Source organism: Leptonychotes weddellii, chromosome 9, assembly GCF_054177405.1.
Source record: "Leptonychotes weddellii isolate Sample4059 chromosome 9, ASM5417740v2, whole genome shotgun sequence".
NCBI classification, from domain to species: Eukaryota; Metazoa; Chordata; class Mammalia; order Carnivora; family Phocidae; genus Leptonychotes; species Leptonychotes weddellii.
In genome coordinates this window covers 112,264,033-112,289,390 of record NC_138377.1, presented here as the reverse complement: position 1 = coordinate 112,289,390, position 25,358 = coordinate 112,264,033, and the positions used below count along the sequence as shown (strand labels likewise).

The 25,358-nt window shown below is 46.3% G+C and overlaps 1 protein-coding gene across 4 annotated transcripts in view; it reads right to left on the bottom strand.

The window, feature by feature from the left end:
- The window catches only part of FAM169B (Protein), a 256,991-nt gene extending 236,153 nt beyond the window's left edge, over positions 1-20,838 (bottom strand). For 3 of the 4 annotated variants that reach the window (XM_081831589.1, XM_081831587.1, XM_081831590.1), the window contains exons 1-2: positions 20,772-20,838; positions 2,051-2,184 (exon numbers count right to left, since the gene is read on the bottom strand). In XM_081831589.1, the coding sequence (XP_081687715.1) occupies positions 2,051-2,184; positions 20,772-20,802 (165 nt within the window). In that variant the 5' untranslated portion in view covers positions 20,803-20,838. The remainder of the gene's footprint in view (positions 1-2,050; positions 2,185-20,771) is intronic. The other variant, XM_081831588.1, reaches the window with a different exon arrangement.
- Between the last annotated feature and the right edge of the window lie 4,520 nt (positions 20,839-25,358).

Here is a 25,358-nt window from a genome sequence, read left to right as displayed (position 1 = left end):
AAATAAAATCTTTTTAAAAAAATGTACAAAGCATTGTATCGACATGGAAAGATGTTTATTACAGATCAGACTGTATTGTGAGAGAGACCTGAATGTTTAAAAAGTATATGCAGAAATAAAAATCATGGAAACACGTCAAAATATTCACAGCAGTTAACTGTGATTTTTTTTCATTTTCTCTGTCCCTGGTGATAGTTCCTAAATATTATACAATGAGCATACCCTGGTTTATTGCCAGAAAAATCAATAAGTATTATTGTATTTTAAATGTGATAGGGCAGTTTCAAGACTGGAAACAGTTAATTAGGACTTTTCCGAGAACCAGAGCAATGTGGTGTGATATATCCTCAAACCACCTTCTCATCTTTCTTTTCGTTTGGAAAAATTTCTCAGGATTCCAAAAGAAAAGTTAAATTTGCTAAAAGCAATGAGGAACTCTGATACTACCCCAAATGAGACTATTTCAACTGCTAAGTGATAGGGCGTGTCTACAATTTCTTAAGGAAATGCCAAAATGGTAGGAAAACAATTGAAAATATTCTCATGAAAATTTATAAAGTCCTTTCAGCATTCCTATCACATAAAAACAACTTATTTTTAAGGGCTGTCCTATTTTATTATGTTTTTGCTAATAACACTAAAATTATTCATTCACTACACATACTTACATAGTAGGTTTTTTTTTTTAAGTAATGTAATCTCAGAAATAAGGGTGAAATGAAAACAGAGGACTGAAAGGGCATCGTAGAGTCCTTCAGAGCTCTCAGATTTCACCCGCTTCTCAGGTTACACCTAGCCTTCCCCACACTCCATCCCACCCTGCAGCCCACAGCCCCTGGCTCCCCCAAAGAATTAGCAACCCTAACCCTAACGGAGAGCTTGCTTCCTTTTTCGGCATAACTGCCACTAGGGGGCGCTGAAGGCGTGTGAGTGCTGGGACCTCAGTCTGCAGCTCCACAATGTAGAATCATCCAGGGGATTCTTCTAGGAGTTGATTATGAACTAGCATCTCCAAAGTCTCAAGGAAGCCACAACTGTATAAGCTACACAAGCCACTGTTCTAATGAACTCTGGAACAACTTCAGTACAGTGAAATAAAACTCTACTCTGCTGGACAGACAGCAATGATATCATCTGGTACGAGTAAAATCTTCTACATACAAAACAAGAAAATCTTGTCTCTTTGAACAGATCAGACTTCAATCTGAAAGAAAGGTGACTGACTGAGGTACAACCCAAGATTCACATATTCTTTTCACTTACTGCATGAGAAAAACCGTTCTTCAAAATAACGCATTTTTAAAAATTTCACCCACAGTACCACCGTCCTAACAAACGGTTTTCATTTCTCTCTGTTCTCTCCCAGTCCTTAGCCAAAAGGCTATCAGTTCTAAAAATCACATTGATGTAACCAAATTCCAATTGATAAAACTTCATTCCAAACCACAAAATTTTAAAACTGAGCCAAACTTTAGAGACCAAAGAGCAACCAAGCCCCTCATTTTACACATGGGGAAACTGAGGCTCAACCAAGCATTACGTAAACACAGGGTCTCATTTAGTCCTTGTAATAACAATACAAGGTAAGTTCTGGGGGGTTTTTTGTTTTTTTGGTTTTTCTCCAAATAGGCTCCACACCCAACGTGGGGCTTGAACCCACAACCCTGAGATCAAGAGTCCCATGCTCTCCCGACAAAGCTACCCAGGCACCCCGGTAAGCTCTGTTATTGTCCCAATTTTAGATATGAGAACACCAACACCAGAAAAAGTTAAGACACTTGCTCAAGGTCACACAGCTAGTAAGCGATAGATGTGGGATTCATAGCAGGCTGTCTCACTCACCACCTTGCATAACCGGACTTACCCTCAGGACTCCAGAATGCCATTCTAGAATTCCTTCTGCTTCTCAAAGTGCAATTATTCTAGTATTCACTCCAGAAGTAGTTGTTGTTGTTTTTAAATCTATAATACTCTTTCTAGTACTAACGTTCTACTTTCTAGTAAGTTAGATTTTACAGAGCTCTCTACCAACAAGGAAGACCACACATACCTGCTCCCCCGTAGGAAGAGAGAAAAGCTCTACTGAGGGCTGCATCCCTTCCCTAAGCGTGGCATAGTAAGCCAGGGCTGCTTCCCGATGCCTTTCAGGGTCATCTTCCAAAATATCCACTGGGTAAACGCCTGCTAGGGGAAAAAAGACAGCAAGAAATGACATTAGTTTTATTCTTTTGTTAAAGGGGAAGTCCCTCATTTCCGAAGTGTTTTTTTTTTTTTAAGCATACAAGTAACACTTGCCGTAAAAATCATGTTCCCCTATTTTTTTCAAGGTTTTGTTTTTTTTTTTAATATTTTATTTATTTGAGAGAGAGAGAGTGAGAGCACGAGCACAGGGAGGGGTAGAAGGACAGGGAGAAGCAGACTCCCCTGATGAGCAGGGAGCCCGATGCAGGGCTCCATCCCAGGGCCCCGGGATCATGACCTGAGCCAAAGGCAGATGCTTAACCCACTGAGCCACCCGGGAGCCCCGTTTCCCTTTTTTTTTTTTTAATGAAAAAATAGTTCTGCATCAGGTGCCAAAAGAAAATAGAAGACATTCCCAATGGCAGGGTTGGCAGCGACCCCGGGGAGATAGGAAGTTCTACCTGCCCCCCCCGCCTTAGGATACTACAGAAACTTCCTTGCATACACCAAACCACCAAATGGTTTCCCAGGTATCTTCCCGGAGGGAAGCCCCAGCAGCTATGTGCACAGGCAGGGACCTGAAGAGCCCACACTAGCTGGTGAGAACCTTGATAACTGTGACAAAATCCAGCTTGAGTTACGATTTTGCCAGCCTCCATATTCGCTGTGCAGGTTGATGAGATCTGCCAACTCGTCTCCTCGTGCTGGGCTTTCTGTTATGTAGAGAGTTAAAATGTACTTGTTGGTAGGAACTGCAAACGTGTCCATACACAGGGAGACTACTGTACATATTCATTTGCACGTTTCCCCCGGCTCTTCCTCAGTGTCTCTTTCTTGTCCTCACACTTGTAGAGGAAAATTATATCCTCGAAGAATCATCCAAATTGACAGCATCCAATTCAGCTCAGAAGCAGTGGTTAGTTTTCCCCTGAGATGCTGGCCGGCCTCGGGCTGGCATGTCCCCAAGTGGGAGAGGGTTCTGCGGTCCCCTCTTTTCTGTGGATCCTGCCTCTGATTCGGCTCTGGGCCTCCTATGGGGGGAGGCTGCCGAAACGGCCACTTGATCCTCCCCGTCCTCCACCTCCTCAAGACAGATAAGCCTTCACTCACAGAAATAGTGGCTTCCCACCTTTCTGAGTTTCCATTCCTTCCTGCCAGCCACTTTTCAGGAAAGAGAGGCTGTTGTTAGCGGCAAAAGGGTTCAAGTCTCCAGTCTAAGGAGTTTGCCCGTGTGAGTGTCACCGCCATGGACGAGTTACTGGGGGAAATGTTCATGGAAAAGGGAGGACGTCCAGAGCGGCTGCGGACAAGACCCCCACCTATGCATAAGCCCACCTCCTGCCCCGGGCTTGACACACTGGACGTGTCATGGGCACACACAGAGAGTGACAAATCGCTGAGCAAATACATTCTCCCACTACCCAATTTTTTAAAAAGTATTTGAGGATAAAATGTGTCCCAAAAAATGACAACTATAAATGCACAGATACAAAGGTTTCAAATAAAGACGAAGAATTAACAGTCCTCTTGATGACAATGAAATAAGTCAATGATGGACTCTGGGATCTCTCCCTCTATAAGTACGTCTGTATAGGCAACATATTCTGCTGCGAAAGGCACACGCTTGTAGACACCCACGTACGTGCTCAGCCAAAGAAGCCCAGACCCCTCCCCATGCACCCAGAACCCCGGGCCCCCCCACCCCCCACAACTGAGTGGACAGAGCCCCGAGCTAAAACTCTAGGCCCCTCCCCCTACTCCCTACTGGGCCTTCCAAGCCTAGAGCGTAGAGGCTGGATGGATCCAGGCTGGAATCCTGGCTCCTAACTCAGGGTCCACTTCAAACCTGTCACCAAGACCAGCCTGCCTCACCTCTCTCCATGCTCGTCCTTAGTCCTGACGCTCAGCTGCTCACAACAGCCTCTAGCCTCACCCTTCCTGCTTGTCCACCCTCCACTAGCCACCAACCAAAATAACCCAGCTGGGTTCCCTGGGGCCGAGGTGCAGCAGGATGCTGAGCACTCCCCACCCCGTATCTCAATGAGTTAGCTTCACCGCCATTTGCAGACGAGGAAACCAAGGCCAAGAGGAGAATGCTTGGCTAGTCAGCAGCAGGTCTGACTGAGCTCAGGATCTGTGCAAACACTCAGATTATGTGAGTGACTCAGCCCAGAAGGCCCTTAGAATTCCACGCCCCCTCCCCCTCCCAGCACCCAAGAGGCTCTTATGCCCCCGCTCCTCACTCCTTCTATCTTGACATCCTCAAGGCCCATCTCAGGCACCAGCACTCCTAGGAGCCTTCCTGGAGCCCCAAAAGGCAAGGGCTCGGGGGGCCACTGAGTCCTATGTTCGAATCCCAGCTCAGTTTAGGATGGGAATGAATCCACATTTGCCGCCTCCCACTCCCTCGGGGCCGCACACACAGGAACTCGGTGGGCAAGGGAGGCAGCCTGACCCCACTCTCTCCCAACCCAGGAACACGGAGTGCTCCTCAGAGCACCTTGTGTGCTTGCCTCTCTCCTCTCCCACCCTGCCACGGAAGACCCCTCCCCAGGCCTTTCCCACACTGAGCACTTAGGAAATTTGGGTGGGTGGTTAGCTGGGCTCTTCTTTCAAACTGCTATTCATTCTTCTAGAAAGTCAAGTGGCTTCCCACAGGTATGAAAAAAAGACTGTGCACATTCAAATAAATTAAGAAGATCAAACGGGAAAGAGGGTTGCTTCAACCCTGAAGCACCCAGCTCAGGCTGCATGCCTGCCCCATGAAAGCAGCTTGAATAACCACGGTTCCCTAACTGCCCCCAGGAGGGAGTCAACATCCCCTGCCCCCAGTTTATACTCTCTGCTGCCTGTGCTTCTCAAGGAGAGATGCTTGTCAGCCCCAAGCCTTCAAGTGCCCTCCGGTGAGGTCTGGGACTCCCAGGACAGTTGCATCCACCAGCTCCACTGAGAAGCCCAACTCGGCCCCTTGGGACAGGGGTCAGGGAGGACACTGTGGTCTTCAGGGCTTTGGGAGAGGGGGCACCTCACCATGGCCACAGGGCCCAAAAGCCTGGGTGCTCCTAGAGGGGCCCAGGAAGGCCCCTGCAGGGCTCCCCTACAGGCTGCCAAGGGTTACCTGGCATCAATTCTGGTCGCATGTGGTCATGAGAAATGCAATGAATGTGTTTTGCTCCTTGAACACCATGAAATCATTTCCCCTGCTGGTTCCGCCCGCTGCGAGACCCCCCTCAGAGAACTCCTTGGACAGTAACCCCAGGCCACCTTTGGCCCTGGGGCGGGGTGGGGGGGGTTCTCTGCAGGAAGCCCACAAGAAGAATCAGGCCTGCCTCTGGGGAGCAGGGCCCTAAAACACAGAGATTAACCCTCTGGGAAGTGGAGGGCAGCTACAAACATCTCAACACTCACAGAACAACGCAGCACCCATGCCCCCTTCCCCTTTAAATAACCTCCAAGCTGGGCTCGGACCCCATACTCCTAAGAAGTGTCCTGGGGCAGGCAAACCAGCCTAGTGGAAGAGAGCTCAATTCCTCAGCCCTTCGGGGTTTAATTAGTACTCCTCGGTCTGGGGGTGGGGTGTGAGTGTGGGGGTGAGCGGGGGAAATCCCCCATTAGAAAAGCTCCAGCAGCTTCGCTCTCACACACAAAATGTTTGGGTTTGTTTTCTGGAAATCTGGGTGGAATGAAAAAAGGAAGTGATTAAGGCAGGAGGGGGAGCATCCAATGCCCGCTGGGAAAGGGAACCCCTGCCCTTCCAGAGGAAGAAAGACCCCTCCCCAACTTGGCAGGAAGATAGACTCCCTCCTCAGCCCAGGAGGCGCGCGTGTGCGTACACACACACACACACACACACACACACACACACACACACGACCCCAAGAGGAAGGAAGCCTCCCACTCCCCCACCCCCCCACCACACACACACCGCAAAGGCACACTTGGGCAGTGCCCAGGGGCCTCCAGGAAGTAAACAAGTCGGGAGTGTTTTACGCATGCGCTCTGGAGCTGAGCTGGGCGGCCAAGCTCCCCTCGCTGGGGATGGAAGGCCAACTCTGGGCAGGGGCTTCCAGATGTGAAATGCTAACAGGCTTTAATGGCTTGAGCTGAACAGGAAATATTTTTCCAAAGCCAAAAGAATGTAATCTTTCCAGTACAATGTAAAATGCTTTTATGAAAAAGGCACACAGTTGAAATGATAATTCATTGCAGACTGTAAAGAAAATGAAATCCCCAGATGAGCCCCCAATTTAAGAATTCACTTTAAGCATATGTTTGCTGTAGTCACCAGAACGACAACAAAGTGGTACCTCATAAAGCCTGCTTCTAGGGAAAATACTTAAATCAGTCAGGATCTTTGTACCAAAGTTCCAGTTCCTAGGGTGGCGTGAACGGCGTCCCCCTGAGCCACTGCCTGTCACCCAGTGCCCATCAGCCACAGCCTCAACTGGGACAGCCCCTGCTGCTCAGTCCGGCAAAGCCTAATGCTCTTCCCAGCACTTTTTGGTCCTCCCAATATAAACAGCAATGCCAATTAATGAAAACCCCGAAAGAGGTCAATGCTGTGCACTTAGCCATTCGTTCAGTATCACTTGCAGAATATTCTCTTAACTACTACCTCACCACAAAGATGAGCAAAGTTCTTTCATTTTAGCAAAGTGAGATTTTTCTCATATGGAACTATTATTAGGAGAAACATTAATAGATATTTTAAATTTTACTAGCCTCGCTCTTGAGAATTTTGACCTCAATGAAAGCCTCTATCTATCCATCAGTTAACTACAAGGCATTATGTCACTGGAAAAGCTGACTGTAATCACTTTATTTTTCTGTAGTCATGTGGGTTGTCATTCTTGAATTACAGTTAAGAACAACTCTTGCTCATAATATGTGAAAAAAATCTCAAGGACACAAAATTATAAGGTAGTATTCTACTTTTATTTTTCAAGAATGGTTAAGGGTGGCTATTCCTAATATAGAATTTTTTTTTTTTTTTTGCTTTTCTTTATTTTTCACACCAGTGGTCTGCTTTTCCCTCACAAATCAATTTTCTTCTGAAAGGAACTTATAAGAAAGGATCCATATTATAGAAGAAACTGCCAAAGGGAATTAAGTGACTAATTTGGGACTTAGCAGGAAACTTGGAGACTAGTTTGTAACCAGAGAGAGAAGAGCACCAGGAGACACCAAGGCATGTTGCAAGAAGAGTCTGTGGAGTTCTGAACCCACATGTTCTACACACCCAAGGCTGTGAGGGCAGCACCTAAAGGGAGAAGATTCGTCAAAGCTGCCTCAGGTGCTCAGAATTCCGGACGAGGAATTCATCCAGTTCCCCGTTTCTAGAGAAACATGTGTTTTACCACACAGTGCAATCCCAGAGTTGTGTGTCTTCGAGCTGTACGCTTTAAAACTCCATATTCACAGGGCGCCTGGGTGGCTCAGGTGGTTGGGCATCTGTCTTCAGCTCAGGTGATGATCTCGGGGTCCTGGGATCGAGCCCCGAGTCGGGCTCCCTGCTCGGTGAGGAGTCTGCTTCTCCCTCTCCCTCTGCCCCTCTCTCCCCCTGGTTGTGCTCTCTATCCCTCTCTCTCAAATAAATAAATAAAGTCTTAAAAAAAATTCCATATTTACAAATGCAAACTTCATCTTGAGCCACCAAAGCTTTCACCACACCACAGGATGCCTTCAAACTGAGAACTACGTTTAACTTAAAGGATGACTATGTTTAACTAAAAAAAAAAAAAAAAGGAGGGCTGTTGCATATACTGGTATCCTCCACTTTCCAAAAGTTCAAATGACACCCCTTCACTTTTATGAAAGAGCTCCCTGTTTTCACTAACTGAAGAAATCCAAAGAGGACTTTTGCTTTGATGATAAAAGGTGAAAAGCAAAAATAGTGTTGAGCGTCAGTTCTGCAGTGAGCTCTTATAGATACACTGCACAGCTGAGCCCTGAAGGTGGTCCTGATGGGCTCCTTCCCCAGGAACTAATCACGCACCAAGCTAAGCTCCCAGAGCTCTGAACAGTGTCTGTGAGCATCTGCCCTTTATCTCGATTTATTTTATGTATCCCTTAGCAAGATGCATCCTAAGCTATCAGACAAGTCTAAGACAGGTTAGTTTTGGGTCTAGGCATGCTCAAAATCTTTTCCGTGTACATTAATGGTAACTGATTCTTCTCTTTACACGGTTCCAGCTTACGAGAGGTTTCATGGGAACGCTCTACTTCCAGAGAGCGGGGGGAAACCGGTTGTGAGAAAAACCCCCAGTTGTGCAAAACACTGCCTGGCATTTACTTCCTATCAAAGAATCCAAGTCTGTACAGCCAGCACGATGACTCTCCTCGTGCCATTCCAGCCTTTTCCCAAGCGCATCCATAAGAAAGGCTGTGAACGGGGCTTCCAAGGCCAGCACATTTCAAAAAGGAGGTCCGCAGTGGCACTTAGGGGCGCCTGGGTGGCTCAGTTGGTTAAGCATCCGGCTCTTTGATGTTGACTCAGGTCATGATCTCAGGGTTGTGGGATCGAGCCCCTTGTCGGGCTCCACACTCAAGCAGGGAGTCTGCTTGAGATTCTCCTTCTGCCTCAGCCCACCCCACATGCTCACGCTCTCTCTCTAAAATAAATAAAATAAAATCTTAAAAAAAAAAAAAAGGAGGTCTGCCGGGGCACCTAGAACTCACATGCCTATCAGCAAGTGGAACATTTAGAAATCCTAAAGCAGTGGGTTTTGCTTAATCTAGCATTTATTGGGTGCCTGGGTGCTCAGTCGGTTAAGCAACTGCCTTCAGCTCAGGTCATGATCCTGGAGTCCCGGGATTGAGTCCCACATTGGGCTCCCTGCTTAGCAGGGAGTCTGCTTCTCCCTCTGACCCTTCCCCCTCTCATGTGCTCTCTCTCTCTCTCTCTCATTCTCGCTCTCTCAAATAAATAAATAAAATCTTTAAAAAAAATCTAGCATTTATTTCCCAAACTCACTTAACCAAGGACCCCTGGTCCCAGAACACTAACTGACAGATGACAAGGACCTCAGAGAAGAGTGTTTCGGAGGAATGTCAGGGCAGGAGGAAGCATCACTCTCAGAGAGACGGCAAAGGTGCAAACGCCTGGAGCCCGGTGGCCCACCCGGCAAGAAAAGTGTAGAAAGAGTAGAAAACAGAAGGTGAAGCAAACACACACTTGGATATTTTTGTTGGTTTTGAAGAGCATCTGATTGCCAAAGTATTCTTAGCAAAGAATTGAAAAAAAAAAAAAGTTGGAAGACAGAATGTAGAATATGTTAGAATTTTTCGAGCAGATGAGCAAAACTGTCAGGGAACGGAGGCACGCTGGGGAAAGGTCTGCAGGTGGTGGCGGGAAGGTTTCGTTCCCCAGTAATTGACAGGGAGCCTGTCGCTCTGTTATCACATATTTAGTATTGGCCCACTTGCAACTTGTCATTGCCTTGGCTGAGAATAAATCACTTGTCTCAAATCTAAGATGCTAAAATATGCAAATGACTTTATGTGCCACCCACACAAAGGTTTATGTAATCCTAATTGCTTCTAATATGAAGGTCTCATAATCTGAGCATTGGTTCACCTTCCTTTTAGGCAAATGATACAAAGATAAAACTATTTTCCCCCCTGCAACATTCAAAAGGATATGAGGGGGGAATGAAACATACTGTTCCTTTTGCATACAAAGAGGTGTCACATCAGGCGACAAGCGTGCCCTGTTTGGGGCACACGGGATGAAACAGCATCTCACATATATGCCTCCTTATGAATGGTAACAGAAGAGGGGCCCTCACTGTGACAACTGCAGGAAGCTCAGGCTTCCCTCATCCCTGAACCCCAGCCGCTCTCTGCCACGTGGCCATCACCACGGTGTCATATTTGTCTAACCTTTACTGAGAAGGAAGAAGGCCTTGGCACATGCTCAGGTGCCAATATACCAAGCCCCAGTGTCAATGACATCACCATTAATGGTGGCTCTAGAGCTGATGGGAAAATGCTGGGGGGAGCAACCGCCCAGAGTGGAACCAGAGCCCTAAACCACACAGCACACAATGAGAGGAAGAAAAATAACTCTTCATCAACGTAATGCTTTTAGCCATTACTCACAGAATAACATTTCTCCAAACTTACCCAAAAATCGTATCCCTATATGTTCATCTATTACACTGCAAACAATAATATCTCTGAAGAAGAGCAAAAAAAAAATCGGCTTCTATTTGGCATACCCAGCCCTGGGCAAAGCAACAAAGGGAGCTGAAAATAGACCTGTCCTTAGTCTCCGCAACCCGGTTCTAGATTAAGTTGTACGCACCGCATGGAACTTAGACTCATCACCCAGACTACCATGCAAGGAGAATGGATGGAAAAGAATGGGTTTACCTTAAACCTAAAAAAATTATTTACTTAGGGAGAAGGCAGTTACTCCCCGGTAACTGGAAATGTATCAAGGTAGCTACATTTTTATAAGGGCACTGGACTCTTGTGTAAAGCTAAAAAGTAGATGAAGAGGTACACGCCAAATACGACTATTCAAAATCAGTACCAGCTCAGTTTTAAATTAAAAAAATTTGCAAAAAAAAAAGCTATATTCTGCCTCTGTGGATAAAGTTTCTAAACTTTATCCAGCAGCTGGTAGGCTCAGTCGCAAGAGCACATGACTCTTGTTCTTGGGATCGTGAGTTCGAGCCCCACATTGGGCGTAGAGATTACTTAAAACAATACAAAATAAATTTAAAAAAAAAGTAGTAGCTGGGAGAAAAAGTATTAGAATATTAACAATGAGTTCTCGCATTAAAATATACCCTTTTACACCTTACATTCGCAGAGCGTTTTCCAGTTTACAAAGGGCTTTCACCCAAGTCCTTGCTTACTTGAAACTTACATCAACCCTTTGAAGTCAATAAAGCACACAAAGCACTAACCCCATTTTTCAGATGTGGAAACAGAAGTTCAAAAATCAGAAAATTAGTAGTAGGGCTGGACTCAAATGCAGATCTTAAGATTTCCAGCACAGCCTTTACCAATGCCCCTGCTTACTAATTTATACCATGTCAAGAGCCACGCACTGTTTACCAGCACCAAATGGCAGCTAGTACTCAGCACAGCACTGCTTAAAATACCCTTTTTAAGGCTGAATAATATTACATTATATAATACGTGTATATGTGTGTGGGTATGCATGTGTGTGTGTAAAAATGCCATTTCGTTTATCCACTCATCTGTTGTTGGACACTTGGGCTGCTTTCATCTTTGGCTATTGCAAAGAATGCTGCAATGCACATGGATTTAAAATATTTCTTTCAGTCCCTGCTTTCCCTTCTTTTAGGGTAAATACCCAGAACTAGAATTGTTGGATCGTATGGTATTCTATCTTTAATTTTTTAAGGAACCACCATACTGTTTTTCACAGTGGCTGCACCATTTGACATTCCCACCAAAAGTGCATGAGAGTTCCAATTTCTCCACATTCTCGCCAACACTTGTTACTTTCTGGTTTTTGTGGGGGTTTGGGGTTTGTTATTTTTATAACAGCCATTCCAATGGGTGCAAAGTGGTATTCATTATGGTTTTAATTTGCGTTTCCCTAATGATTAGTAATGTTAAGCATCTTTTCATGGGCTTGCTGGCCATCTGTATGCCTTCTTTGGAGAAAGGTCTATTCAAGTCTTTTGAAAATTATCGTCATACGTTTTAACATGTACTTTGAAAACCTTGTGAGAAGTAAAAGGACGTGAATTCACAAGGGGTTAAATGACAAGGCTGGTGTGGCCTAAGTGGGCTACCTACAGAGGATGCATTCACACGACCTGCATCACAGGGCAATGATGCCCATCTCTGCCCACTGTCCAGCTGAGCCACACTCCAAACAAAGATAGCAGTGGCTGGGAGGTGGCTGAAGTCAAAAGTGGACAGACTAAGTGTGCAATGCCTTTTGGTAAGCCATTTTAAAGGTTGGAGGGAAAAAAGAGCTTCTATGAGTTTTTAATAATAATAATAATATAGTAACGCCCTGAATGAAGCCTCTATGACACCTGCTCCCAGGGTCCCTACCCAAGGGTGACATCCACTTAGACCAAGGTCTTCCTGACAGCCCAGGGTCCTAGGAAGAGTTCTAATCAGACCCAGGTCACATTCAATACCAACCCCACAGCCAAGGTTTGCAAAATTTTCTGCTATTAAAATGTGTAACATAAAACATCATGGCCATCATTTAGGGGTGCCAGGCAATACTCTCACAAAAAAGCAGAAACAGTCTCTGCACTTATAGAACTTACAGCCTGGTCAGGGAGACACAAAAACAGTTAAACACTCATATGGTATGGCAGGAGAAGGGAAGGGGAGACAGGAGACAGGATGACTGGGGAAGTTCGATCTGGAGGCAACTTTCAGCAGAGGACTGAAGAATAAAATGTCAGCCCTGTTCAGAGCAGGGGCAAGGGCCCCCAGACATGCAGGAGGAAGAAAGGAGCAGAGGGATTCCAAGAGTTAAAGGTCAGCCAGTGTGCCTGCAGCATGGCTGGCCAAGGGAAGAAGGGCAAGAATCACAGGAAGCAGGCAGGCAGAGTTACAGGACCCTGGCCTTGTTCCTGACTTCAGGTTTCAAGGAAAATGCAAGAGGAGGCTGCTGAAAAGGTCCCCAACAGGACATGATAGCTGGAACGTGTGTTTACTGCTTCTTCCAGAGCACAACGCAGTAGGAAACCAAACCAGAGATGATGCAGGTTAAGGCAGGCATGACAATGGCTTGGATCAGTGATGGCAGTGGAGATGAGAAGAAAGATATGGCAGGTGTGAGCCAGATGTGCGGTAGACATGGCAGAACTAACTGCTACTTGGATGTGTGGGGTGAGGGGCCAAGGTGACCTTCTACTCTAACCCCTCCCCTCCACATAAGTCAATGAAATTCTACTGGGAGTTTTCAACTTGTGACAGATTTATAAGCTAACATTGGAAGCAGCTTAAGTCTGCTAAGATCCTAGTTCTTTCCAAAGGGGAAAATCGATGCACGTGCCAACAGAAAGAATAAGATGTACATTATTCTAAAATACTAAGTATTTTCCTTAAGGTTTTATGAAATGAGCCCATCTGAAAAGATAGATGAAGCACCCACAAAAGGATGCCACTCTGTCAGATCTCCCCAGTACTGAGCCACACAGGCCGTGAAGTTTGAGCATGAGGGAAAGGCTTCAGCTTTGGGGTCATTCAGACCTGATTTCAAAAACTGCTGAACCTCTTGGATCCCCTCCCTCTTCGGGAGCTTTGTACTATCACTCAATAAACTTTACTATTGCTCAAAAAAAAAAAAAAAATCTCTGAACATAACATGAAATAAACAGCCACAACAGGGTCAGCACAAACTAAACCAAACCCACAAAGACTTAGATGTTGAAATTATCCAGTATAGAAGATAAGGATAGTAAATATGGCTAAAGAAATTTAAATAGGAAATGTAAAGAGCCAGAATTACTGTTTGACCAATAAGATTCTAGGGAAAAAGAAAGTAGAACTTCTAGAAATGAATGTCTTAAATAGCTGATGAACTGGAAAATATATCTGAAGAAATTGCCCAGAATGCAGCATAGAAAGACACAGGTGTAAAATATGATAGGCAGGTTAAGAAAGAGGGTAAATAGGATAACAAGGTCCAGTAACAATCTTAACTGAGGTTCTAGAAGGAGAAAATAGGATGAATAAGAGTCAAGATTTGAAGAAATGATTGAAATTTTTCCATAACTGATGAAAGATACCTATCCTCAGATACTAGAATCCCAACCAATCCCCAAAGCAGGAAAAAAAAAAAAGAGAGAAATACCCACCTAGACACACTGTGGTCAATCTGCAAAACAGCAAACACAAAAATAGGACCATAAAAGCAGCCAGAAGACAAAGACAGATCCTCCAATGCCAAGTAGACCAACAGTGGCCTTCTCCACCACAATTATGGCAGTCAGATGACAATGGAAGAACATTTTTTTTTTATTTCATTTTATTATGTTATGTTAGTCACCATACATTACATCATTAGTTTCTGATGCAGTGTTCCATGGAAGACTATATCATGGAAGAACATTTTTAAAGGACTTTCATCCTCCACCTAGTAAAAGTAACTTCCAAGAATATGGGCAAATAAAGAAATGTTTAGAAAAACAAAACCTGAGGGGGTTTGCTACCAGAAAATCCTCACTAAAGTTATTTCTAAAGCATACACCTCAGGAGAAAGGAAAATAACCTCAAGAGGAAGTTAATTAAGAAGGAATGGGAGCAGGGGCACATGAGTGGCTCAGTTGGTTAAGCCTCGGCCTTTGGCTCAGGTCATGATCCTGGGGTCCTGGGATTGAGCCCCACGTTGGGCTCCCTGCTTGGTGGGGAGTCTGCTTCTTCCTCCCTCTGCCCCTACCCCCCCACCCATGCTCGCTTGTTCATTCTCTCTTTCTCAAATAAATAAATAAAATCTTTTAAAAAGAAGAAGAAGGAATGGGAGCAAAGAAAATAATATACAAGTGGATAAAATCTAAGCCAGTGCTGACCATTCAAAACGAAAATCTAACTGAAGGAAATTAAAAATCATCATAGAACAAAGGTGCTATATATACCAACAGCACATAAACTGGGAAGGGGATAAGTGGAATGAAAGCACTCTAAGGCCTTTAGATGATTCCAGAGGTTTAAAATTCATTAATTTCAGAATTAGAGTTAACATGCATATTAAAATTTCTAAGTTAGCCCCCAAAAGAATAGAAACATAGGTATCCTATTTCAAAATAGGAGAGAGAAGAAATAGAATTAGGGCAAGGGTTGGGGTGGGGGATCTCAATATAAAAGAAATGAAAACAAGATGATTTGTTGATATTCATATTTCATTGTTATGATTAACAATAGATATTTATCAACAAGTAACTAGATTATGCCTTAGCAGAAGGACATATTTTGTTTCATTACCCCAAATATTTCTTAGTATTTTAATATTTCTATTCAGTGTTCATGTAGTAAGAAAAACACAAAGCAATACCTTTCTTTCTGTACAGCTTAAAATAATTTTTTTTCCAAGATGTTCTAAGAGCCCAAATGTAGGCAATACACACGCCTTACAGAAATTACTTGTTGGAAGACATAAAGGTCAAAACGAACTGCCAACTATAATTCACTGTTTGCGCATTATACCCCTCTACCTGCATACATACACTCAGCAAAAATAATCCACGAAGTTGGGGCTCCTGGGTGGCTCAGTCAGTTAAGCATCTGCCTTCAGCTCAGATCATGATTCCAGGGTCCTGGGATCGAGCCCCACATCAGGCTCCCTGCTCAGGGGGAAGCCTGCTTCTCCCTCTCCCTCTGCCCCCCACCCCCTGTTTGTGTGCTCTCTCTCCCTCTCTCAAATAAATAAATAAAATCTTTTTAAAAATAATAATAATAGTCCACGAAGTAGCAATCTAACAGAAGAGATCGGGACAGGGACATCAGAGGAAGGTTTACGCAATGGGGAAGTCTCCACAACATCAACTTCTCAAGCTCTTACCACTGAGTCAAATATTCAGGGACTCCGATTAGGGTTTATTTCAGCAAAATGCAATGAAGAAATGAACACAGCTTTCTCTCTGTCTTAACGGAATTCAAGAGTAGTGTTTAGAAACTCGGTTTCCAAGAAAAACACATTTATCTTAATTTCTGCAAGTCAAGGAAACCGAGCGGTCTAGAAGAGTTTTTTGGGCCTTGGGAGCCCCCAACACATGCAGGGATGGGAGCTCCCCCTCGGCACTCCCCTGGGCCCCCCAGCCCTTGCCTTAGCTGGGTCCCAGTGGCCCTGTGGCTGCCCTGCTTTGGAGGAGCAAAGAAGCCCTGGAAACGGTTTCTGTGCCTGGACAGACAATAGGTACTGGGTTAAGTAGGAAATGAGGCCACAGCCCGGGCCTGGGGAATGCAAAGGGTTTGATGTGAGAGAGCTCCCAGGGGGCCAGAGTGGGGTGGGAATGGCATGCCTGGATGTCAACAGACAGTGGCCTTTGGATTCACACACACTGTGTGTCCCACCCCCCCGACCCAAGCTTGCTGATGGCAGGCCTTGGAAAAGAAAACCCACAACAGAGGATGGGTGAACTAAAAGGCATGGAATTTCCAAACCACAGCTGTTACATCCTAATGAGCCTTATTCAAAGGCCCCAACCCTCAGTTGCTACTGACAGTCAGTCTTAACTGCCACCCCCCCACCCCCCTGCAACCCAGCAACCCTGACTTTAAAAGTCACATGACATGGGGGGCATCTGACCAACGAATGTGCTTGAATTTTGCCCTGACTTTTCTTTCTATACCACATGCCACAGCAGAAAACACAGTCATTTTCTACAATCCTCTGTTTGGAATTTCCCAAGGCTGAGCTACAAATAAGAATGTCATCAGAGGAGACAGGAGCCAACTGCTGTCAGGAGCCCAGCTAAGGCCAGTCAGCCGGTCAGCAGACTAGGGTTTCAAAGGTCAGAAAGACAACACCTCAGTGCCCACTGCCCTCCCACCACCCAGCCTGAGTTCTGGCCACTTGATCATTCACTCCATCCTGCCAAGACATGGCAGGAGGTCAGAACACCAGCCATTTCTGGTCTGGCCTCATGCAGTGGAGATCCCCACTGAACACAGACATAATACAGCCCTTGTTTAGAACTGGAGGCAAGTGAGAAGCATCTCTAGCATGGATATCATTATATCCAAGGGGTGGGGAGGTAACATGAAATGCCCAAGCCTTTAGGAGGGCCTTCTCAGGACCAGGTCTCCCAGGACTAGCAGGACCCTGGAAAGGTATTCCAAGGGATGCACTGACCAGAGCACTGTTCAGGGGCACTCTGCCCCAGGGACGGCAGGCCAGCCTGTATCATCCCATATCCTGATAGCCCCAATCTGCAGAAAATTCCCCAGTAATCCTACAACCACACGACCAACAAAAGCTTTCACCAGCTCCTAGGGGAAATGATTTCTCCATTCAAAGCTCAGGTAGCTTCTATGTGCCAGGTAAGAGCAAGGTACTAGAGAAGAAAGATCAATGAAGGTCCTGCCCTCAAAGAGATTACAGTCTGGTTGGGTGGGAAGTAACTGACAAACTTCACGGCCAGGTGGATTTTTAGAGACCATCCCGTCCTTTCCCTTCCTTCCTAATGAAGGGATAGACTCACCAAGGGCCATGAAAGCACTTAGTGACAATGACAAGAGTCCCAGTGGCCAGCCCAGCCCCCTGCCCACTGCCCCCAATGAGGCCCTGCTTCCAGAAACTCAGACTTGCCACACGCCTCTATGGGAACGCTTCTACACCTTCAATACCTAGAGAAGATCCAAAACGGCTGATTGATATTTGATTTTTTTTTTTTTTAAGTTTTGTGTTCCTATGAGGTCCTCCCTAAGGAAGGTACTGGATTCCTTAGGTACTGACTCATGCAGTACTTCCTTCCAGAGCCTACACTCTTTTTTTGGGGGGGGGGGGTTCCACATCAAACATCACCATCATGACAGATTCCTTTCTCTGTGGACTCAGACCACTACCACCACCCCCATGTGAATCTCAACCCTGCCACTTCCTAGCGAGTGACCTTAGGCAAGTTATTTCTCCCTTGCCCTGACCCACTTCTGAGCAGACCCAGGTCTGCAACTGCCTCAGCCTCTCCCAGCACCAGGCCCTGCCAGAGGCCTCTTTGCTTTCTGGTCTCTCCTCCTCTGGGTCCGTGTCTCATAATATCAGAACTTCACCCTCTCTGAGCCTTCAGGCCGTGCCCTCAGCTCTCTCCTCCTCCCACTTCCCAGGGGACACCCTCGCCAGGCCTCCTGGGGTCCCCAACAGAGCTCAGGGCAGGCGCTTTCTAGGCCTTTCTAGATTCTTCCCACACTCCGCGGTTAGTGTTTCTGACTAACTCTTCAGTTATCTCCAACGAGAGGCATGCTCTGGAACATTCTGAAATCGCTGTGTCTAGACTGCTTCACGTTTTCGCCCTCTGAAAGTTGCTTCCTTCACTGGCATCACCACTGTCCCTGTTCCCTCGACCCAAGCTTCAGAGTCAACCCATCCTTTAGAGTTTTCCTTGCTTGCTTGCTTTCCTGTCTATAAAGCTCTGCTTGATTACCAGTGCAAACGTCCAACACCGAACTTTTCTTACCTGGAACACTAAACTGAGTGGAGATCATCCAACAGGCATATCTCACAAACACTTCAATTTGGGTGTAAACAGAAGGGATGGGGGCAAAACAAACGGCCTTCTTGGAAGGGACCCTAAATTTTACCCTGGGCCCAGCAGTCGGCTGTGATGAGCACAGGGTCTCAGGTAACCCTTCTGAGGTAGGTCAAGTCCTTATCTTACAGATGAGGGAAATTCAAGGTGAAGGATGAGGGGAGTACAGAACTAGATCACGTGTGACTTCCCTTTTCTTCTCCAGGATGCTCCAAGCTAACATGGTAGCAGCAGATGGGCTCCTGGAACCTAAGAGGGGTCTTCAGCATCAGAGAAATTAAAAACACATACAAACTCTGAGAGAGAGAGAGAGAATGTGTGTGTGCGTGTGTGTGTGTGTGTGTGTGTGGCCCCCTGGGGCATGTCTTGAATTACTGAGGGTAGCTCCAATATTGAGGAGGATCATCTAGATACAGAACACAACTCCCATGGGAATGTCACCTGCCCTTTCCCTACATTATAGGGCTAAAGTGGTGACTGGGACACAGCCTTATCTGAAAGTGTCAGTCTTAGTTTAATGCTTCCTTGCGAAAGGAAAAAGGATTCCAACGTAGACGTGATTTGTTCAAGCCCTCTTTGGAAACGGGCTATCAACCCTCAGGCAATGGTTCAGCTACATAAAACTCCAATCCATTAGGCTCTAGCACATGTGGAAATGATTAATGTGGAACCGCTGTGTGTCCTCTGGTCCATCAGCAACCATGAAAGCCACAGCAAATGCTGAAAGAAATACAGGAAAATCCTTACACCGGTTAGGCCAACTACACTTTTCCAGAAGATGAAGTTACCATGACTTTTCCCATGAAACATAGAAAGACTTGGTAGGATAAGCACAGCTCGAAGGCCATAGTTGGGAGAACTCTCTGACTCATGGTACCACTCAGAGGAGGAAGGGAAGGGAGAAGGTATGGATTGAGCAACTCTGCACCCACTAAGTGTTGAATGTAAAGGAAATAGTTCTGTACAGTAAGTCCCTAAGTGGGCAAAATCCTCTCCATCTTGGGTTGTGTTGGATGAGATCAGAAGAGCAAGCCACTTGTGTTTCTTGACCCAGTTCTCAAACAAACTGGCAGCAGCACTCCCTATCCACAACCATGGCGACCAACTTTCCAGAAAGGACCACGGCGGGGGGGTGGGGGTGGGGGAATATCAAAAACGAAACAGTATCATCGCCCTCTCTAAAAACAGAGAAAAACCATTTCTCAATCTCTAGACCAGTGAAAACTTTCACAAGTAATGGAAAATTCATACAATTGGCTAGTGGCCACCTTCTCTCTTTAACTCACTCGAAATCTGGGGAAAACAACTCAAAGTCACAGCTTTTAAATGCAGGCCATTAAAACCAGTCCTTTGCCCCTGTTGGCTTCCAATAAAAAGCAGAGGAGCTTCAATAAGATTGATTTTTTTTTTTCCTTACAAAAATGTGTGGCGGGAGAAAGCGTCCAGTTTGGGGTTGGATTGCACGTGGGGGCAGGGCTGCTCAACTGTGGCCGCGCGCCTCGTGGCCGGCCTGGACGCGTAGGGGACCAGAGGTCGAGAGGTACCGGCCGCGGGGCCCTTCCAGCCTCCGGTCCCCGCGCGAGGAAGAAGATGCAGGGGGCAAAGAGGCATTTTCTCGGCATCCAACCCCCAGACGCCAGCTCCCTTGCAAACACTCCTTTTGCGGAACTGGCGACCACCGCTTTGGGGATTTGTTCCACGTGCTTCAGAGTCAGAAGTGGCACCGTTTTGCTTGGTTCTCCGGAGACAGGACCGGGCAGGGCCCCTCCTGGGGCTCGCGGGAGGAGGGGGGCTGGGGGGCAGGGATGGGGCGTGCCCTCAAATCCAGAGTCCCCCGCTGGCCTGCTGGGCTGGGGGCCGCGCGCCCGTCGCGCAAGACGCCTGGGGACAAAACAGAGGCCGGGAAGGGGGTGGCGGGGGGCAGAGGCGCCCGCTGTAACCCGAGCTGCTATACTGATTTCTCCCCCACCGTGCGGTTCCCATTTCACAGACAAGGCCACCAAGGCTATGGGAAGGCAGTGAGCTCGCCAAGCCGGGGTCATTGGTCTGGATGCCGGGTGGCCCCGGAGACGCGCCGGAGAGCCGTGGCCGTGGCCGTGACCCTTCCAGGACTAACCCCTCCCGGGGGTGAGCGCCCGCAGCCGATGCCCCGGGCCTTCCGCCCTGCTCGTTCCCCGGCGGCGACAGGTGCGCGGCTTGTGGCGCCCTGGCGCGGACTCCGGGGAAAGTTTCCTGGCCGCGGCGCGCTGTTTACGGTCTGGTTTTGCAGCGCTGGGGCCCCGAGCTCTCAGGCCAGCCCAGCCATTGAAACCCTACACGCGGGGAGGGGCCATCGCGGAGGCCAGCGAGGGAGGCGAGCGGGCTTCGGGCCCGGCCGGCCGCGGCTCCCCTTACCTGCGGCTCCGCGAGCGGCCTCAGCCTCCATGCTCGGCTCCCGCCGTGCTGCGTCCCTTCCCCCGGGCTGCCCCATTTCCCTTCCCCACCCCGCTCCCTCCCCTCCCCCGCCCGGGACTGCCCCCGCCCCCGCCCCCGCCCCGAGGCTGAGCCGCCCCTCCCCCGGGGCTGCCCCGGCTCCCGGCTCCCGGCTCCCGGCTCCCGGCTCCCGGCTCCCGGCTGCCGGCTCCCTCCCCCGAGCTGGTCCTGCCCCCGGGTCCCCGCCCCTTGCCTGGGGCCTTCACCGCCAGCCAGCAACCTTGACTCCCCAGTTTGCAAAGCCAGTCCAACACCTCCGAGGAGTTTCTTAATTCCTTGCAAGAGAAAACTATTTGCAGGGCACCCCATGGCCAGTGCCCCTCTCCTGAGCCCCTTCTCACTTCCTTCTGCTATTTCTATTTCCATGGACAAGAATCATTTGCATTATCTCTTTGGAAAATTTACACAGTTTAAAAATAACTCAAAGACCACGAATGACACACATAAGGCAGGACAGCCAATAACCTGTTCTGCCCATTTCAAATTTTTTCTGATGACTGTAATGTGCCTATTTTTGCTGATAAGGAATACTTTCATTGATTAAATGTTCAGGCTTGTACTCAACTTGAACTAGCATAGTTCAATGACAGCCAGCTGTTTCTCCAGTATTTCTTCTTCTTGGCATGTTTCAAGGTGTTTTTTACAGGAGAGGTGTGGAGCAGGGGTGGTTTGAAAATGCCAATGGCCTTGGAGCCCAAAGGTCTGTGGTCAGTTAACTAGTGCTTGCTCTCTGATTGGCAGCTCTGAAATTGGCCCTTGAGGACAGCTGCCCAAGCTGCATCCTCAGTCCTTCTGGACCCAAGGGTCTGGGGAGGTGGAGGTGGAGTGGGTGTGGGGGGAGTGGGGAGGGGGTTGTTGATGTTTTTTTATGGCAGTCACATGGTGACCAACAAAGAATAACCAGATCCCAAGGAAGAGGTAAGCCATTAAAGATGTTATCCCCAGTCCTTACTCAAACCAAGACATCACAAGAATGATAAAGCCACAAGCTCCCTGGTCAGTTCTAAATGAAAGACTGTATGGTGATTAACATAACATAATAAAATAAAATTAAAAAAAAAAGACTATTGGGGGAGGCCCACATTGGCAACCCTATCGGGACCCCTCTCACTCCAGAGAGCTTTTTCTGGATCCTTGCTCAATAAAACTCTGTCCCTCCACCCCCCCACCCCCACTCTGACACCCAGGGCAGGGTAGTCTGGTTTGTTCCCTTATCTCTGATGTCCTTATACCTCAGCATTTCTGGGATTTCTGTGAGCCTAAGCCATTGCCCCCTACCTATCTCTCCTTAACTAGCCCTGCCTGTCCCTTACTCAGTACCTGAATACACGTTCCTTCAGAAAAATAATTAAGAATTTTAGACCGAAAAGTACCCTGTTTCTCATTAAACATCTGTTCCCAAAGTTGGTATTTAGTCAAATACTCCCTCTTTTCCTTAATAGTTTCCCAGGTTTTCTGTCTCACTTGGGTAGGCTAAAACTATCTCAAAATTAGAAAATAAATTCTTTTACATTTGCTTCCAATATTTTTATTGTTTTGATCTTTAGATCTGATCCCACACCATCAAATGGCCCATTCTTTGCCCCATTACTATAAATTATTTCCTAAATCATGTATTAAATTCCCATATACATTATGGCTCTTCTTTTACTGATCATTTTTCCTGTTTCTACTACAATACCACACTATCTTAATGACCACAGCTTTATCATGTGTTTGGACATCCAGGAGGACAAACCCTTCCTAATCAAATATTCAGTGAGGTAGTTAAGGATCTTGGGAGTTGGCGTAGATTGCTTCTTACCTTGAACATTAATTTGCATAGTATTCACATCTTTAAAGTTTTGAGTCTTCCAATCAAAGAATAGAAGCACACTCAAGTTTATTCAGGTCCCTTTTGGGGGGGAGGGGGGCTAAAGTTCTAGAGTTCTTATAGAGTTCTTATGCTGTGTTTATTCCTACATATTTCTGATATTTGTTGGCCATTATGAATGGGCTTTTTCTTTTTTCTGGTTATACTTGCTAATTGGGTATTGCTGGTACACAAGAAAACTATGGGCTTGGATATGTGCCAGTCTCATATCCCGCCACTCTTAAGAGGTCTAATAATTTTTAAAGTCAATTATCATAGATTTTCCAAGTAGACCCTCAGATTGCCTATAAATAAGTTGTCGGGTGTCTAAACCTTCCTCAAACCTCAGTGACTCCACACTCATTCTGACACTAAAATTGCCCTTAATCCTAACCACGAAGAGAGGAAATATATTATTTATACATGTACACTGGAAAATAGGGGCCCCACAAAGTCCTAGAGCATGTTCTCAGTATGGCTCTGTCTTATAACCAGGAGGTAGTCTCATCCTCCCTCTGGCCTCATTTATCTACATGGGAATTTCTTCAGTGTTAAGAACACAACTATTCTGGGGTGGCTCAGTCAGTTAAGCATCTGTCTTCAGCTCAGGTCATGATCCCGGGGTCTTGGGATGGAGTCCCGCATCGGGCTCCCTGCTTAGCGGGGCATCTGCTTCTCCCTCTCCCTCTGCCCCTCCCCCTGCTCTCTCTCTCTCAAATAAGTAAAAATCTTTATAAAACACACACACACACACACACACAACTGTTCTAGCCATTCCCAAGGTATTTGTGAAATTTGAAAGAAAAATCCAGTATTTAAACATAAGGGTTAGCAAGCTACTGGATTTTATTTAATAAGTAAACAAATTCCTCTTGTAGCAGTTGTTACTTTTTGGTCCAGGAGCTGTAGTCCTGAAAAAAGGAGAAAGAAAAAACCAGATCAAGGCTTAGCACAAATGGAAGAAAAAAATGTAAGACAGAAGAAAAATTTAGACAAACCTTTCTCCTATAAAATGTAGGGGAAATAGTACCTTGTGATGTATCATAGCAAACTGCTAGAAATTTTAAAACACAAATTTTCAAGCTGTTAATTCACAATTCTTTGGTGACGTTATACAAACTAGTATCTTTCTATACTAACTTCCCATGGGATATTGAACATAATCCCAACGTTGTAATGTGGTTTCTAACATACCAATTCTCTGATTGTTTTAAAAGTTTCAAATGGTTGTTTCTGAATATTGGAAATGTCTGAAGTTTTCCTTCTTTAAAAAATTTTATTTATTTATTTGAGAGAGAGCACAAGTAGGGGGTGTGGCAGAGAGAGAGGGAGAAGCAGACTCTCCACCGAGCAGGGGGCCCAATGTGGGGCTCCATCCTAGGACCCTGGGATCATGACCCCAGCCAAAAGCAGACGCTTAACCAACTGAGCCACCCAGGTGCCCCTAAAATTTTCCATTTTTAAATAAGTAAATGCCACGAGCATTTGAAAGCTATTCTTTAGTAAGGAAGTTAAAAACATGCGTATGTGGTGTCAGAAACCTGCAAAAAGGTAAAATACAGCTTTAGGGTCCTTCCTTACATGGGTGTTGGAGCCAAATCTCACCTAGGAATCCAGCAATAGCACGTCAACTGGCGAGAAAAAATACCCATTGCTAACTGCTTCAGTGAACAATTCCACGTTAGTAAAAACCATAAATACTGTAATTTTGAGCACAAAACTGTTTGCCACATTCATTCAGAATGCTCTTCGAATTTAACAGTGTTAGGAATTAGTTGGACAGTTAGGTAGTTACGTAGTCAGGGCCAGGGTCCCCAACAAGAAAATAAGGAGTCAGGACTGCTAAAATAAAATAGCACTGACATTCTGCTTTGCAGCCTTTGCAGAAATGACTTCTGCAAAATGTCCTAAAATAAGACAATAACGACATGGGGCGCCTGAGTGGCTCAGTTGTTAAGCATCTGCCTTCAGCTCGGTCATGATCTCAGGGTCCTGGGATGGAGCCCCGCATCAGGCTCCTGCTCAGCAGGAAGCCTGCTTCTCCCTCTCCCACTCCCCCTGCTTGTGTTCCCTCTCTCGCTGTCTCTCTCTCTGTCAAATAAATAAATAAAATCTTAAAAAAAAAAAAAAAGGACAATAACCACAAAAGCATTTGTCAATATCACGGGCAAGGGGCAGTTAAGTCCTAAGCCCCTAGATGTCAGAAAAAAAAAAACCAAAAACACCACCATCAGCACATGGACATTAACCTAATAGGTAGACAGATACATGACCAAAGCCCTGATTGGCACGACTCAGCACACCCTGATTGTGTAAGAAAGTTCTGCAAAAGAGCTCATAAAAACCCCTAACTTAGAACGAGGTGGGGGACGCAACCCATTCGGGTACCCCATCCCTCTCCGGGAGCTTTATACTCTTGCTCAATATTAACTTTGCTTTGCTGTCCATCACCGTTTGTCTGGTCTACCTCTTCATTCTTCAAAGCGGCATGACTAAGCACCACAGGCAGTAAGGGGACAAAGAATCCTGTAACAATACCGGGCCAACCTAACAAAGAAGGGAAAGCAGAAAAAGGGGGGGGTGATCGAATATGGAATATTCTGAATTGCTCAATCCTCATTTTGATTTTTTTTTAATTTTTTTATTCTTATGTTAAT